General features: G+C 44.9%; 2 protein-coding genes across 2 annotated transcripts; one reads left to right on the forward strand and one right to left on the reverse strand.

Annotated features, from left to right (window-relative positions):
- Positions 1-5928, forward strand: cd40 (CD40 molecule, TNF receptor superfamily member 5). The gene is made up of 9 exons (XM_070967507.1): positions 1-177; positions 685-766; positions 1846-1968; positions 2058-2201; positions 2361-2454; positions 3257-3315; positions 3816-3911; positions 4008-4033; positions 5250-5928. Exons 1-9 carry the CDS (start codon positions 109-111, stop codon positions 5535-5537), a joined length of 981 nt encoding a protein of 326 aa, XP_070823608.1. The 5' UTR covers positions 1-108; the 3' UTR covers positions 5538-5928.
- A 1605-nt stretch (positions 5929-7533) lies between these two features.
- On the reverse strand, positions 7534-8808 carry irx7 (iroquois homeobox 7). Its single transcript, XM_070969068.1, has 2 exons — positions 8573-8808; positions 7534-8315 (listed from the first exon to the last, which is right to left on the reverse strand). The coding sequence occupies exons 1-2, from the start codon at positions 8795-8797 to the stop codon at positions 7554-7556; spliced, it is 987 nt and encodes a 328-aa protein (XP_070825169.1). The 5' UTR covers positions 8798-8808; the 3' UTR covers positions 7534-7553.
- Positions 8809-14492: the final 5684 nt, after the last annotated feature.

The raw sequence follows: 14492 nt of genomic DNA on the forward strand, positions 1-14492 counted from the left end.
AGTTAAGAGGAGGCAGAGCTCCGGAGAGGAGAGACCAGGCTGCGAGTGTGAGGAGCAGGACGACGATAAGCTGCTGCTAATAAGCTAATAACACTGCTGTTCACTAAGATGCACCCACAGCAGCCGAGGAAGATGATGATGATGGTGGTGGTGGTGGTGGTGTTGTGGGCTTTTACGGTGAGTACACTACGCTGTTTTCTTGTTATAGAAAGGATCGATTCTGATTGGCTCAGGTTGCGCTTTCCCATCTAGTCGCGTCGTCGTAAGCTTTTAATGTAAACATCATTTTATCCGTCTTTCACTCACAAGTTTAATTTAATGCGATATTCTGCTTTAAAGCGGACAAACTGTCGCAATGTTGCGCCATTATCTTTTTACTTTCACTTTCGTTTTCCGCGCACCTGCCAGCAGACTGAGGGTCGTGGTGAGAACGCGCGACCCTGTCTGGATCCTGATGCGAAAACTAAAGTTAGTAATAGCAAAAGAAATGTAAAAGAAGTACCGGAATGCACCTGCACGGCCTGAGTTTCAGAGCCGGCAGCTTTTTGAATGTTTGGGACTTTCCGTCACGCCCTTCACGCTGAGGAAGTGCGCCAACAGTCATGAGACTCACGACAGAAAGCGTCTCCAGAGACGACCATGGCTTTGAGATCGTTCATTCATGTGGACCTTTGTGTTTTGTAGTCCATGGCCGCCGCTGAGCCCAGGTGTGATCCAGCTACTCAGTACGCCAGGAATGACGAGTGCTGCAATATGTGCGGGCCAGGTACGTGGACGCGCCTCCTCCCTCTGTTTCAGACTGTCAGGGCTGTTTCCACCACGGCCCCTGGGGTGTTGGATTGTAGTCACTCTTTGTTGAGGGGCTGTGAATGGGACCCCAGACCACGGAAAATTGAGAAAATATGGACAATTACAAGCATAAACATGAAGACAAAGGTGGCAGAAGACGCCATGTTTGAATATAAGAGCCTTTCTCTGACACTGATGCTAAATTTGCTTTTGCTTTCACTCAGCTCCCCTCTTTACCTTAAAAGGAATCCTTCGTTGTTTGGTTTCTTGCCAAGGCTTACAGGAGACCATCGACCCCACCCTCATGTCTGTTAGATGTGGAGATACCTCAGTGAAGAGCTGAGACGATCAGTCATCAGGCATATGATCGTCAACTACAACCTGATTCCAAAAGAGATGAGATGCTTTGTGAATCAGAAATACGGCAGAATGTGTTAACTTGATAATCCCTTGATAATCCTGCTACATGGACTCAGCGACACTCAGGGATTTAAGTTTTACGCAGCTCAATTCAGTCGTTTGTCAAGCAAAAATAGTGAAAACCATCCCAAATATTCTCTCCTCAAATGAGACGATTTGCTCCTTTTTGCTGTTTTACGTCGCTGTGAACTGACTGACTGTGAACTTTGGGTTTCGTCCTTTTTGTGGAGACATTTTAAGATGCCTCCTTCGACTCTGGGAAGAGTTTTTCACAATGTTTCGGCATCTCATCAGCTGAACTGCTAATGGAAAAAATAAGAAATTAGTTGCAGCCCGATAACCAGCTGAGTCACTGCACATCGTCCAGCACAGGAAAGCTTGGTGAGAGGTGCTGGTGGCCAGTGTTACCTTCAGACGGAGCCAGGCTAGCTGTTTACCCCTGTTTCCAGTCTTTATGCTAAGCTAAGCTAACTGTCCTGGCTTTGTATTTAACAGTCAGCCATGAGAGTGGCATCGATCTTGTCACCTAACCCTTGGCAAGAAAGTGAATACAGGTCCCCATGTGCTACAAACACTTGAGACAAATACTGAAATACTGCTCTGTACTGCATTTATGAAGTAACGCTGTGTTTTCAGGGACCAGCATGTCATCCCTCGGCAATTGTCTGGAACCTCAGTGCCAGGAATGTGGGGAGAACGAATATCAGGACAAATACACAAAAGAGTCAAGGTGTCACCCTCAGCCATACTGTGACCCGAGTAAGACCTCGTGACAAACTGTTCCTGTTCAGAGTGAAAGCCGTCGCTTTGGTGTAGCACAGAGTACAACCTGTGACTTCTTCTTTCAGATACAAACTTTCAGATTCCCAAACACGAGAACAAGAAAAGAAGCTCCTGCACCTGCAAACTGGGATTTCACTGCTCCGCTAAAGAATGTCTGACCTGTGTGCCGCACACGACCTGTGAGCCAGGACACGGGGTTCAGTCCAAAGGTGCGACACGTCGTTCACCTTGTTTTCACACCGAATAGAAAGAAAGATCAGCCTTGTTTTCACAATGTGATGAATCTGTCGGCTGTCACACTTAGGTTATATTAGCCTTTAATCGAGGGAGAGCTGCAGTTAACATGCAGTGTCACGCTCGTCTTTCAGGCAATCACACGCATGACACAGTGTGTCAGAAATGCCCTGAAGGCAAATATTCTGATGGGAAGTCGCTGGACGGCGTCTGTAAGAAGTGGACAGAGTAAGTATGGAAACTCCAACACGTTTGCATTTGAACTGAGATACCAACACCCAAAAAACACAAACATCGGCCTTAGCTAACACGCATTTTCTAAAATGTCGAAACGTTCTCATGAATAATTCCTGAATAATTTGCTCCAAGTGGAGCAAGAAGCTGCCCGTCATGGAGGAGCGAGACTCAGTAATCAATGAGGATAACTGTGCACACTTCCAGACGATCTTCCACTTGATTGTTCACACTGAAAGGGATCGAAGTAGCTGTGTTGAAAATGAAAAAAGAGACAGAGAAAAGATCATATCACACCTTCTGTCTTACCTCAGCACACCTGGATTATCAGTGTGTGAAGCTGGACTGAATCTCTCCATCAGCGGATGGAGTGACAGGAAGTTGTGACGTAGCCGTCGATAGTCAAAGGTCGTTCCATGTCTCTGTGTTTGCTGGGTCACCCAAAGAGCCAAATCCTTCTTGGAAATAAAACTGCTGACAAATTAGGTGAAAAACCTCAATCATTGAATCAGAGGGGTCAGTAAATGGTCTTTGGGAGTGTCACACCACCAAATAAGGGACCATGTTTTGGATGAATGGTGTTTGATCCCTCCAGTAGTCTCAAGACCTGGATAGTCTGTGCTTTGAAGCTGTTCTGGAGGCTTGTAGTGGCCCAAAACCTGTCTGCCTTCTGTTGGACGGTAACTGTAACAAATGGCGGCCTTCTTTTTAGACATTTCAGGACAAACAATCGCCTGAACCTGTCGATCTCATTAAGAAACCAGGCCTTATGCTTCAACTCTGAATTTCTTTGCAGGTGTGGGAAAGGACAGCGAATTCAACAAATCGGAACAGAGGTGTCTGACAGCATCTGCGGTGAGTGCTGTGTAGGCAGATGAATTGTAAAGGTTTATCACTGGCATGTGCAGCTGTGTGGTTAGCGGTGTCTGACTCAAAGCAAAACTGCAGGCGAGGAGGCGGCACATCTATAAAGCTGTTGGTTTGCGGTTTTGAGCGTGGGATGAACAGCTTTTACTTACATACTGTTTACATCTGTGTGTAGACTCCACTGTGCTTCTGTAGCCCAAGAATCTTTTCATTGGAGTTAAAAAGTAAAACATGGACTCCATGAAAGTGTCTTTTCTCCACACCTTTTTATTTGTGCTTCCTCTGCTGAAATGCAAATGTGTGGTAGATGTGAAAGTTACCTTTTTCAGTCAGGTGCTGCAAACCCACTTCCTGCCATGGAGGACGTTTATTGAGAGTTCTGTATTTCTCTCAGATGATCTAATTCTCCTGTACAGGAGATGATGGATCGTGGGTGTGTTGCTGTGATGTTGTGGTTAATAGTTTTGTCTCTTCTTCGTGTCTTGCAGTGGAAAGCTCGCGGACACATGTAGCTGTGATTGTGGCTGTGGTTGTTGTGATTGCGGCTATGCTTATAGCTGCCCTCATAATTTTCCTGTGCAGAGGTAAGCTGTGCTGTCAGTACTGTCTCTTTACGGAGTCAAAGAAACACTAATCCACTAAAAACACTTATGTTCTGTCTTTTCTTCACTTTGTTTTAGGTAAACGAGGCAATGCGAAAGCAGAGGTAAAGATAAATGTGATTTTTATCTTGTTTTGCTGACATCAGTCTCTTTCATGCATCTTATACAAACCCTGATTCCAAAAAAATCTGAAAGCAGCACAAAGACAGTATATTTAGGGTTTGAGCTCATGAGCTTCATTGATTTTTGTAAATATCTGCTGAATTTGATGCAGCAGCACGTTTCAAACATGTTGGGACAGAAGTTACTAAAGACTGTGAAAGATGGGGAACGTTCCACAGGTAAACAGGTTGATCAGTAACAGGTGAGAGGATCATGATTGGGTGTGAAAGGCGCATCCTGGAAAGGCTCAGTGGTTCTCGAGTGAGGATGGAGCAAGGTTCACCACTTTGTGAACACATGATTGTATTAAGGAGATTAATACATGAGTTAAGGAAAACTTTTGTTTGCAGATGATTTCATTGTGTTTATTTCCAAACTTTTTTGGAATCAGGGTTGTATTGAAGTAAGCAGGAATACTCTGTAAAGCCAGTAACTGCGCTTAGAGGTGCAGTAAGTGATTCTGGAGAAAGATGACTGTTGAGATTCATTCCCAGTTTGTCCAGTGCTGATTCTTTGGGACCCAAAGCGTCAGTGTATGACGACCTGGGAATTAGTCTCAACAGTCAGCTGGCTCTGATTGGTTGTTTTGATTCGGCGGATTCTTGTAAATGCCATTAGAAGGACATGAAGGTGCCGGAGAAAACAGATTTGTCTCAGTGATGATTTTCAGGAAAACTGGCAAAAAGATGTGCTGAACCTGTAATGTTCACATTGTCTCAGTATACTATGAATGATTCTGTTTGATGGTGCTCACTTTCAGGGACAGTTTGCCATTTTCATAAGCTTATTTACCTTCTGGCTGAGAGATGAGAAACTCGATCCCACTTTTATATGAGCTGCAGTTGGTGGTCAGTTCAGCTTAGACTGGAAATAAGGGGAACTAGCGAGCCTGGCTTTACCAGACTTCCTGTTTACAGCTATTATGCTAAGCTAAAACTGTTATTTTAAATGACATTTAATGTCGGGCCTGCAGGTTTTCCATCATAGATCTCGCTGTGTTTACAGGGTTACTCTTAATCTCATGTAAACACACCAAAAGAAACAAAAAAATTTGCCTTGAATTCCAATAAATTTGCTCAACTTTTTTGCATTGCCACAGCTGAAAATGAACTATTCTACTTTCAAAATGTACATTTTAACACTATTTTCCTCGTGCAGGGCTGCGTTGAATCATGTCTGGGACAACAACATGAGCCTCTGAAGGAATCCAGGGGACTCATAACAACCCCGACGGAGCCCGTCGATGAAGAGTCCACCCTGCCGGAGGTGCAGTCCTCACAAGACGAGGGTTTTCCGAGGACACCGGAGGAAAACGAGGATGAGCCGAGCCAGGAGATGCTACCAGACGTACTTTTAACTGAAAATGGAAAAATTGTGACACAGGAGAACGGCAAAGCAGAAGTCCTCTCCCGGCAGGAATCACAAACGCAGACGTTTACAAACTGAAAGACGGCTGTCACTTGTTGATAGTGTGTAATTATGAATGTAACCTGTTGTGTATTGTTGTGCCACATTTCACTTGTACATAATTCTCCCCCTAAAGATCTATGTAGTTGCCTTAATTATTAACAATAAATTTAAAGTTGTATATATTAGCTATATTAGCGGATGATAACCCTGACAGCTGGTAGCGTTTTGTAAATTGCAATCTCATTTTTCACTGTGTGTATATAACTTGTTTTGATTTAGTCGTCAACGTTTATGTTAATCCTCTGCAAAATACTTTTGCACATATTTGCACCAGCCACAAAGGAACAACAATACTTGTGCATGTGATTTGCATGTAATTTAAAAGCTTTTAATTTGCATTAAAGTTTGTGCAACTTGAATTTGAAATCATGGGAGTGTTTGCTTTTCCTGCTGTGCTGCTTTTTTAAGTCAGACAAAATCGAGACAGTTCCCAAAATGCTTTGGGGGATATAAATAGGAAGTCGTCCTTTGCTGTGGACTCAGTGAGCCATGCTGTGGGATGCGACTTCAGCCCTCTTATTTTAGCCAATATTTGTCTATATTTTGGAACATTGGCAGCATTTAAAGTATGCCGAATTAGCTACAAGCAGTACCTGTCTGCATTGTACCCATGAACGTACAGACAGCTATCACCGCATCACTTTGATTCTGTGGAAAACTTAAAAAGGTGAAGATTCCCAGGCGGGTTTCGGAGTTTTCACCTGTTCAGTTTGTGGTTTCTCAGCGGATTTAAGGACGTTTATTCGCGGTGCATCGGAGAAAAGGATGTCCCCTGAAAGCGTAAGTCACACTAATGTTGAAAATATGTGTATCATGTCTGTTTATTCTGCTTTGACTGAATTATTACTGCAAAACTTGGCGCTGGGGGTTTTAAAAGTCCTTGATTGCGTCCAGGAGGTGTTTTGATAACTAGATTAAACTACAATAATTAACCTACCTGTAGCTTTCACCTGTGGTGTGCTCGCAGTTTGAAAACTCTGCTCCGATGGGGCAAAATCGTGCTGTAGTTACCTTTAATATCCTCACGGGTGCGCCAGAGAGTCGTGGATTGCCACATAGTGTCTCTACAGCGACAGTACAGCTGGATGATGTTCTTGAAGTGTCATTAATTAGCTCTACAAAAGTCTATTTCATAAGGAGGCAAACTTTATAAACGTTTTTCATGATATTGTGTTCTATTGTGTTTATCTGTGTGTGAGAAAAGGGCCAGATAAGAGCTAATCTGCCCTCTCTGTGTTCCTGTTTGCAGGGATTTGCATGGAGAGCCAGAAGACCAGGCAGCTGCATGACAGGCCGGTCGCTCCCAGGGGCTTTCTCATTATCCCCGGATTAATGGAGGTACAGCCCTTTGAATTTACATGGGAGCCTGGGTGATAGATAGTGAAGAATCCCTCAGCCTACCCTAAACTCCACTAACACCTCAAACGACCTCTGGGGCTGCTGCTGCTAATCTGAAGTGAATTTTAAACCTTTTTACCTGAGGGGAAAATAAGAAGCACTGACTTACATACACACAGGAATTTGTCTGAGTCTGAGGTCTGAACTTGTTCAGAGTTTAATGGCAGGGATTACTGCAACAAACTGACCAGAAACCTGCTTCATAGACTACATTTGGGTTTGATATGCAAAGTAAAGCCAATGCTGTCTTTGTGCTCGTCCAGCTGGTTTGCTAATTTTCCATTTTCTACAAATTAAAAGTGCCATAAATGCATAAAATATGTCAAATACAGAGCAGTAAAGCACGTTGGGATTTCGCTCCAAGCTCAACTTTATTTAAGCAAAAATATTTCTTCATGATTAGACAAAGGACACATAATTTACAGGCTGCTGATGGAAAAATACATCTACATTTATTTACACGTTTAGTCTTTGGTCTCAAAACATTTCCATTTCACTGCAAACGTCAGGAATTAACAGTCAAATCCCTGAGGTTTGAGAGTTTAAAGTGCAAAAGGTGTGGGCAATGTCTCTCATTTGTGTCTAAATACCCGCTTAGACAATCTCGTGGGTGGTGTAACATGACGGGACAAACAGTCCGTTTCTGGAGGCCCACTCAGCCCACAGTTTTCCGGCCGGGTGGTAAATATGCTCCACAGGTTTCTTCACTGTCTCTGAGGTGGCGGTTTCTGCCAAAGACCAGATTTTGGGTTTCTGGCTGGACATGTTGTCTTTACTTTCCAAAGCAGCTGGCGTGTCGGAGTCGCTCTTTTCAACTTTCTTGACAGGTGCGAGCTCTCTGTCTTCGCGCTCGCTGATTGGCTGCGTCTCCAGCCGCTCACCCACAGGTGCCGAGCCGCCCAACGCGCTCTCGACCTGCCCGTCCGTGTCTGCGCGCTCCGTTTGTGGCTCTTCCTCGTCCCGCTCGTCCAAATGACATTTCTGCAGGGAGCCGTCGTCGTCGTCACTCTCTCCCTCCTGCTCCTCATCCTCCTCGTCTGACTTCCCCTTCGACGCCCAGCTGACCCTGTTCTCCTTCTTCAGGCGTCGCCTCGCGTTGGCGAACCAGGTGGAGACCTGCGTGAGGCTCATTTTGGTGATGATGGCGAGCATGATCTTCTCGCCCTTGGTCGGATACGGGTTCTTCAGGTGCTCGTTCAGCCAGGCCTTCAGCGCCCCGGTGCTCTCTCGGGTGGCCACCTTGGCGACCCGTCCGGGATCCTCGGCTGCTCCCGGACGGTACGGCGGGTAGAAAGCTCCCCCGCGAGCCAGGAGCGCGTGATGGTAGGGAGAGACGGCCTTCAAGTCGAAACCATTCTGGGAAAACAGAGAAGGAACGTGTAAGAGCGAGCAATTACGCACGGAGCTGGCGACCCTTGACCCCAGGAGCGCACAAGTGGACAGAAGTGCAGTGAGGGTGGAAACACTCCTAAATTTATTTTCCTGACTTCAGCTTTTTTTAGGCTTTGAAGGCGAACCTAACTTCTAAAATCCTCAACATCAGATTTCACACACATTTTCGTTGTAGTATGAAGCATTGGAGCTTTCCGTGCCATGACTGAAATGCAACTCACCATGTGTGCGATGTGCCTGTGGTGTGGATAGGGGATAAAGTTGTATCCTTGTAGTCCTGAGTATGTTATGGGGACTCCAGCTGCCATCGCTGCCAGATGCTGAGCCTGCTGCTGCTGCTGCTGCACGCCCGGTGGGCATCCCAGCACCGGAATCTGATATCCAGCCGGCATGCCGACGTTCCTGTCCAAGAAGAAGCTGCCAAATCCAGTTTGCGATGCGGGCATCTTTCCTGCGTCCCGGCTTTTCGGGTTTGAGTGGCAGTCCGAGCTCCTGGATCTATTTATACACACCCAGCTTCAAGCGTGTGTGTGCGGGGGGAGGGTGGGGGAGGTCCCTCTGGTATTGACTGACAGCTACGTTCAAAAGACCTACAGCTTTCACTGGCGACAAATCCCATCAAAGAAGCCCTCCGCTGTTCCTTTTAGCGTTTTCGTGGAGAGGCTAAATATGCGCTACTTGCCGCAACACAGTGATTTCTGGAGAGAAGTTTCAATTCAGATGCAACCTTTTCTTTGGAGAGGTGCATAAAGACTCTGAATTAACCGTCCGCTGCGCGTAACAGCAACATTTTGTATTTTCGTCATAAAATTCAGTCTTTAGGTTTGTGCCATTGCGCCAATAAAACGCAAAACTAACTTTTTTTACATGCACAGCTCACAAAGAGAAGAATTTAAAATTTTCAATGTTTTAATCGTTTTTATCATGTATTTAGTTTGCCTCTTATTTAGTTTTCACGACAAGGAAGCTCACACCAGCTTGATGTCATTGTTATGACCAATTTAACACCTCGTGTCGTCGGAGAGCTTAAAAACTGACCTGGATTCAGTTAATAGCGTCCTGCCAGCCTCCGCCGCCGCTCCTGCTCCTGACGCTTCATCACCTACAGATCTGTAGATTTGTGAATTGAGTTAACCATCTCAGCATCATTGAATTACGCTAATAAACAAACCAAATGTGTTTTATGCACGCGTAAAAGTGTCGCTAAGAAAGATTCCCCGAAATAAACTTGTTAGAGTTTTTGGAGTAAAAATGAATAAAGCCTGTCACATTTGTCATTCAGCCTCACATACCCTTTTTATTTGTTAATTTACTGACTGAACCATAACAAACTGCCCCTTTCAAACGTCGGATGGTGTTGTTTTGGGTGAAGCGCAGCGTTTCAATGGCCCTAATTAAACGAGGTTAAGTGAAACAGGTGTTGACTAATGTATATGATAATTGTGAGATAACAGATGCTAATGTGTGTGTGTGTGCAGGGGGGGTCGTCAGAGATAAGAGGAGAAGATTACACTTCTTATTGTCCCCCCTCATGCGCTTCAAAAGCGCCGCAGTGGAGCTCGGTGTTCGGGTTCAAAGGAGCAGCACACCTCGCTTATCTTGCATCGTTTTGATTATTATATTAACAGTATGAAGAAGTCTGGAGCTGGTGGTGACAGCAGTGAAAATGTTACTAAATGATGATGAAGAGTGGAAATGTTTCAGGATGATCAGCAGTGCCATTTAAAAGCTTCTTGTTTTAACTGAAATCAACTCATGTTTCGGTTTCTATTTTTCCTTCCTCGGTTGCATTTCACTCAGAGCTCCATGTAGACCCCACACCTCTCTATTTTAACTGCTTTTATTTACTCTCTGACTCAGTTTCAGGTAGTTATTTTTTCTTCATTTGCTTTTCATGAAACACATTTTTAAAGTTGCCGCAGTGACACAAGACACGTTTAACTTCAAAACTCATAGCCGTTTCCTTCATTTAAAGACATTTGAATGGACCTGCATGTACAAGTGAGTCTAATGAGCTCACAGTTCATCTGTAACGTTTATGCCTCACGTTATTCTACGCATGCACACGCAGGTTTTATTCACAAATCAAACACTGACTTCTGTAAAGGTGATTCGGGCTCTGAGCGTGTGCTCAGCTGTGGTCATTTTGTAAAAGTTTTTCATAATTATTTGAAGCAGCTGAGAAACAATTGAACTTGCAGCAGGAAAAACTGTTCAATGCTCGTATTGATTCCCTCGTTGCAGCAGATTTCTTTTTCAGATTTTCCACAAAGTTGTCATTTTATTCAGAGCAACCAGCTGAAACTAATGCGAGCAAATTCGACGTAACTGCAGTAAATTCGGCTGACGTGAAGGCTGCAGTGTTCAGCCTGTGTTGAAACTGCTTTGAAGATCTTTTTATTGAGCTCAGTGTTTGTTTTGAAGGCCGTCGTCGCTCGTGCTGTTGAATCGTGTGAAACAAAAAGACACATAGATGTGCTCGAATGGGTCTGTGTGTGAAGGAGATGCAGAGAGATCTGAGCATCGTCTCCTTCAATGAAAAAAGGAATCTGCTCTGTGGAGACATCCTCAGTCTTATCTTTGATGTTTACACGCAAACGAGTTACGCTGATTACAGCAGTTTCTACAAGTAAACATCAGTTCATCCTTCACCAATATGAGCAATCAACGCACAATGCTGGAACGCAATTAAGTGCATTTACTCAAGAGCTGGACTTGTACTTTAATCCCCCTCATTTTAGTCTCTTTATTGTGTAAAATATTTCTAAAGTTTACAAAGGAGGTAAAATGTAGCAGCAGTTTATTTGAAGGGGTTCATGAACATGAAGGAATCTTAATGAATGTTTATGACTGCTGTCATTACGTGTCCTTCAGTCAATTAACCTGTAAAACCATTAAAATGATGTCATTGACAACAGTCAGAAACCTTCATTCAGGCTCGTTCACGGCAGCTGTGCTGTCAGTTTTATGCATATATAAACTGATGGCCTCTGATAAATATTATTGCTGCCCGTAACGACATGATTTCTCCGGCGTGGGATCAATAAAGTTATATCTCATCTCATGCATCAGTGATGATACTCCATTACTGCAAAGCATAGTAATGAAACGCTGACAGAAGTCACTCTGCAGCAGCATGAGTACTTTTAATTTCATACTTTAATTATATTTTTCTGCTGATGCTCAGGTCAGATATGAATGCAGGACTTTCACTTGTAATGGAGTACTATGTGGTATTGATACTTTGACTGCAGTAAAGGATCTGAATACTTCTTCCAGCACAATCGGGGAATTGATCTCTTTGAGGTGTTTTGGATCACTTTGAGCTGAATGAGTGTGAAGTACTTTCTGTCTGTGCTGTCAAGGATTTTAAATGTAACCTCAGAGAGTGACATCCAGTGCTGATTAGAGCTGAATCGATCCATCGATTAGTCGATCAACAGGACAATAATCTCAAAAAAGTCGTAAAAAAAAAAGTAATAAACTAAATAACTTCAGGTTTTAGACTCTTGCTCATTGGAAAAGTCATTTGGGCAAAGCTGTGATGGGAATTCTCTCACAGTTTGACATTTTGTTGACCAGTTAAACAAATAATCGGCAGATTGGTGTCAATAATCCGTTTTCCTCTCCTGGTTTGTTTCTCCCACTTTACCCTCCAGGTGTTCTGTCATCCTCAGAGGTGTTTCTGATATTACGTTGTATATCTGAACGTGATCGTGAGCCCAGATGTGCAGAGAGAGAGAGAGAGAGAGAGAGAGAGAGAGAGATGCTGGGGGTGGCCTCAGATAAAACGTGGCAGAGGTGGAGGGAAAGAAGGAATTTATTTGGGTGGGGTCCAGAGAACCTAAAGCAAATTTGAACAGGAGCAACAATGGGCCGAGCGGAGTGCAAAGAGAAGGAGGCTTATGGCATCAGTCGTCTACATCTCACAGCACAAACAGCTCAGGGCAGCGGCCTTTGTCCCTCCTGCAGGACCTCTTTTCATTCTCTTCCTTTTCTGGCAGCTCCGTCACAATGCAGGTGTTGGTCCTGCTCCGACAGGTCGAGTTTGGGCTGTTTGCCGTTAGGATGTCGGTCGTTTACAGGAGAGAAAAGCGACCAAATGGAAGACGATTGTCCTCAGTGGCTCGAAGAGATTCGGCACAAGATAGCAAAGAGGATGAAATTATCTTTATCTGCGATGACACCCGAGCCGTTCCTCTGTGCTGCGTGCCGGCTATCTGCTTTATTTACAAACCCTCTGTATATTCCACATCGCGGCTGACTAAACAGACAGTTCATTTAAGTCAGGTTTGGGGTAGAAATGCAGTGCGAGGGGCTAATGAGCAGGTCAGGACAAAAGGTTTAGGTGTGACCTCAATTACAGGCAATCCCCTACCTGCGAGCTAACAAAGGGACTGAACATGCAATTAGAGCAGCTCATAGGTGGGTGTGAACAAGACAACAAAAGAGAATCCACAGAGCCTTCAACACCGACTGCTTGTTAGTTTATTTTTCCTGCACCAGAAAAGGGGAGAAAGTTGAAACGGAGCCAGAGGAGGCAAAGAATTAGATTTATTTTAAGGCCATTGTGTGAAATCTGGAGTGAGTTTAAACGTTAGAAGAGCTCAGTGAAAAGATGAAAACTGTGATGTGTTTAGACGGAGAATTTAAATGGAGCCGCAGATCAAAACCCCGACAAAGAAAAGCTAAATTTTAAGACTTTACATAGTAAAACACTCAGTCAACTGACAACGAACACGTAGTGGTCTCCAGCCAGAACTGCACTTTTCCTCCCTAATGAGATTTTCCTGAGGCATCAACACAAATGGAGAGATGTAAGCAAAGCGTGAATGTTATCAAGCTCTCCCACCTCTTTACTATCTGACCCCCTCTTCCCAGACCCCCTTCCACTCTTTGTCCTTTGTCATTGCTCTTATCAGTCCCACTCTATCATTCTTTCAAAATAGTCGTGGCGCTGAAACCGCTTGCAAATGTAAGTATGTCTTTGTTGAGGGCCGGCCGGTGGCCCGCCTCCCAGCTCCCTCCTGGGTGCAGCCTGATTGACGGCCCTCCGCTGGGTGAGTGACAGGCGGCATTGGGCAGGCCGTGATGGCCGGTGTGACAGCTGCTGCTGCTGCTGCTGGTGCCTCGCTGTGTCGGGGACCCGGTGGGTGGGTGCTGGACCCCCAGGATCCCTCAGCTTGAGAGCCCTGGCCCAGTTTGCCGGAGCCCGGCCTCCCCGGCGTGCTCGTTGTTGCAGATCAGCTTGTTAGCTCGCTGCGCCGTTTTCCAAACGTCAGCTGCGAGTTTCCCTGCACATGTGCAGAGCGTGAAAGAGGCTCAGGGTGTTTCCATGTGGGCTGCAGCTACATGCATTCATCTTCCCAATCCAGTTCACCAGGAGCACTCGACTGTAAATCCCCCATTTAACGTTCATCAGCAGCATGCACACAATTAAGGAAAGGTTTATAACACGCGTAAAGTAGCTGTAAGATTTATTCTACTAAAACTGTGCTATACTAGATCCACTCATGGGGAGCTGTTATATCCGCTAAGAGCTACATTACAGCGTGTCATAGACAGTTTAGTGGATGTTTGAGTGCTGTTGTTTGTTGCCTTCTCACCCTGCAGACAGTCGCAGCTGCACATATAAAAAAGGCAGAGATGCCATCTTTCTTTGCCAACATGCTGTTATTTCTGAGTGTAACGCTGGCAAAGAGGAGCAGATAAATGAAAGCTCCCTGCATCTGTTCTTCTTCTCAGACACTTTACCTCGTAAGCGTGGTTGTTTCTCAGGACAGCGTTACGCAGAAACTCTGCACAGTCGAACAAACCGAAGTTCACGCGTTCATCATTTTCTCCCTTTAGCCTCACGGCGAGCAGCTAATGAGGTTATTGGGCATCTGTGACGTGACATCTACATTTTGGCCTATTTGTGAAACAATGGTAACAAGGAAGCCGGGGACATTGGGCCCTGTGTTTTCCAACTCAAAATAACAAAGCCGAGCGGCCGCCGGTGGGAGGCTGTGCTCTCATGGAAATGAGCAACTGAACCAACAATGTAGCGCCTAATCTCTTCAGAGAGAGGAATCAGTTACACAGCAGTATGCACCCCTCAATGCTTTTCATTAGAGTCAGCGTGCTATTGAAACAGTCACT

The sequence above is a fragment of the Chaetodon trifascialis genome, chromosome 8, assembly GCF_039877785.1.
Source record: "Chaetodon trifascialis isolate fChaTrf1 chromosome 8, fChaTrf1.hap1, whole genome shotgun sequence".
In the NCBI taxonomy this organism is placed as follows: Eukaryota; Metazoa; Chordata; class Actinopteri; order Chaetodontiformes; family Chaetodontidae; genus Chaetodon; species Chaetodon trifascialis.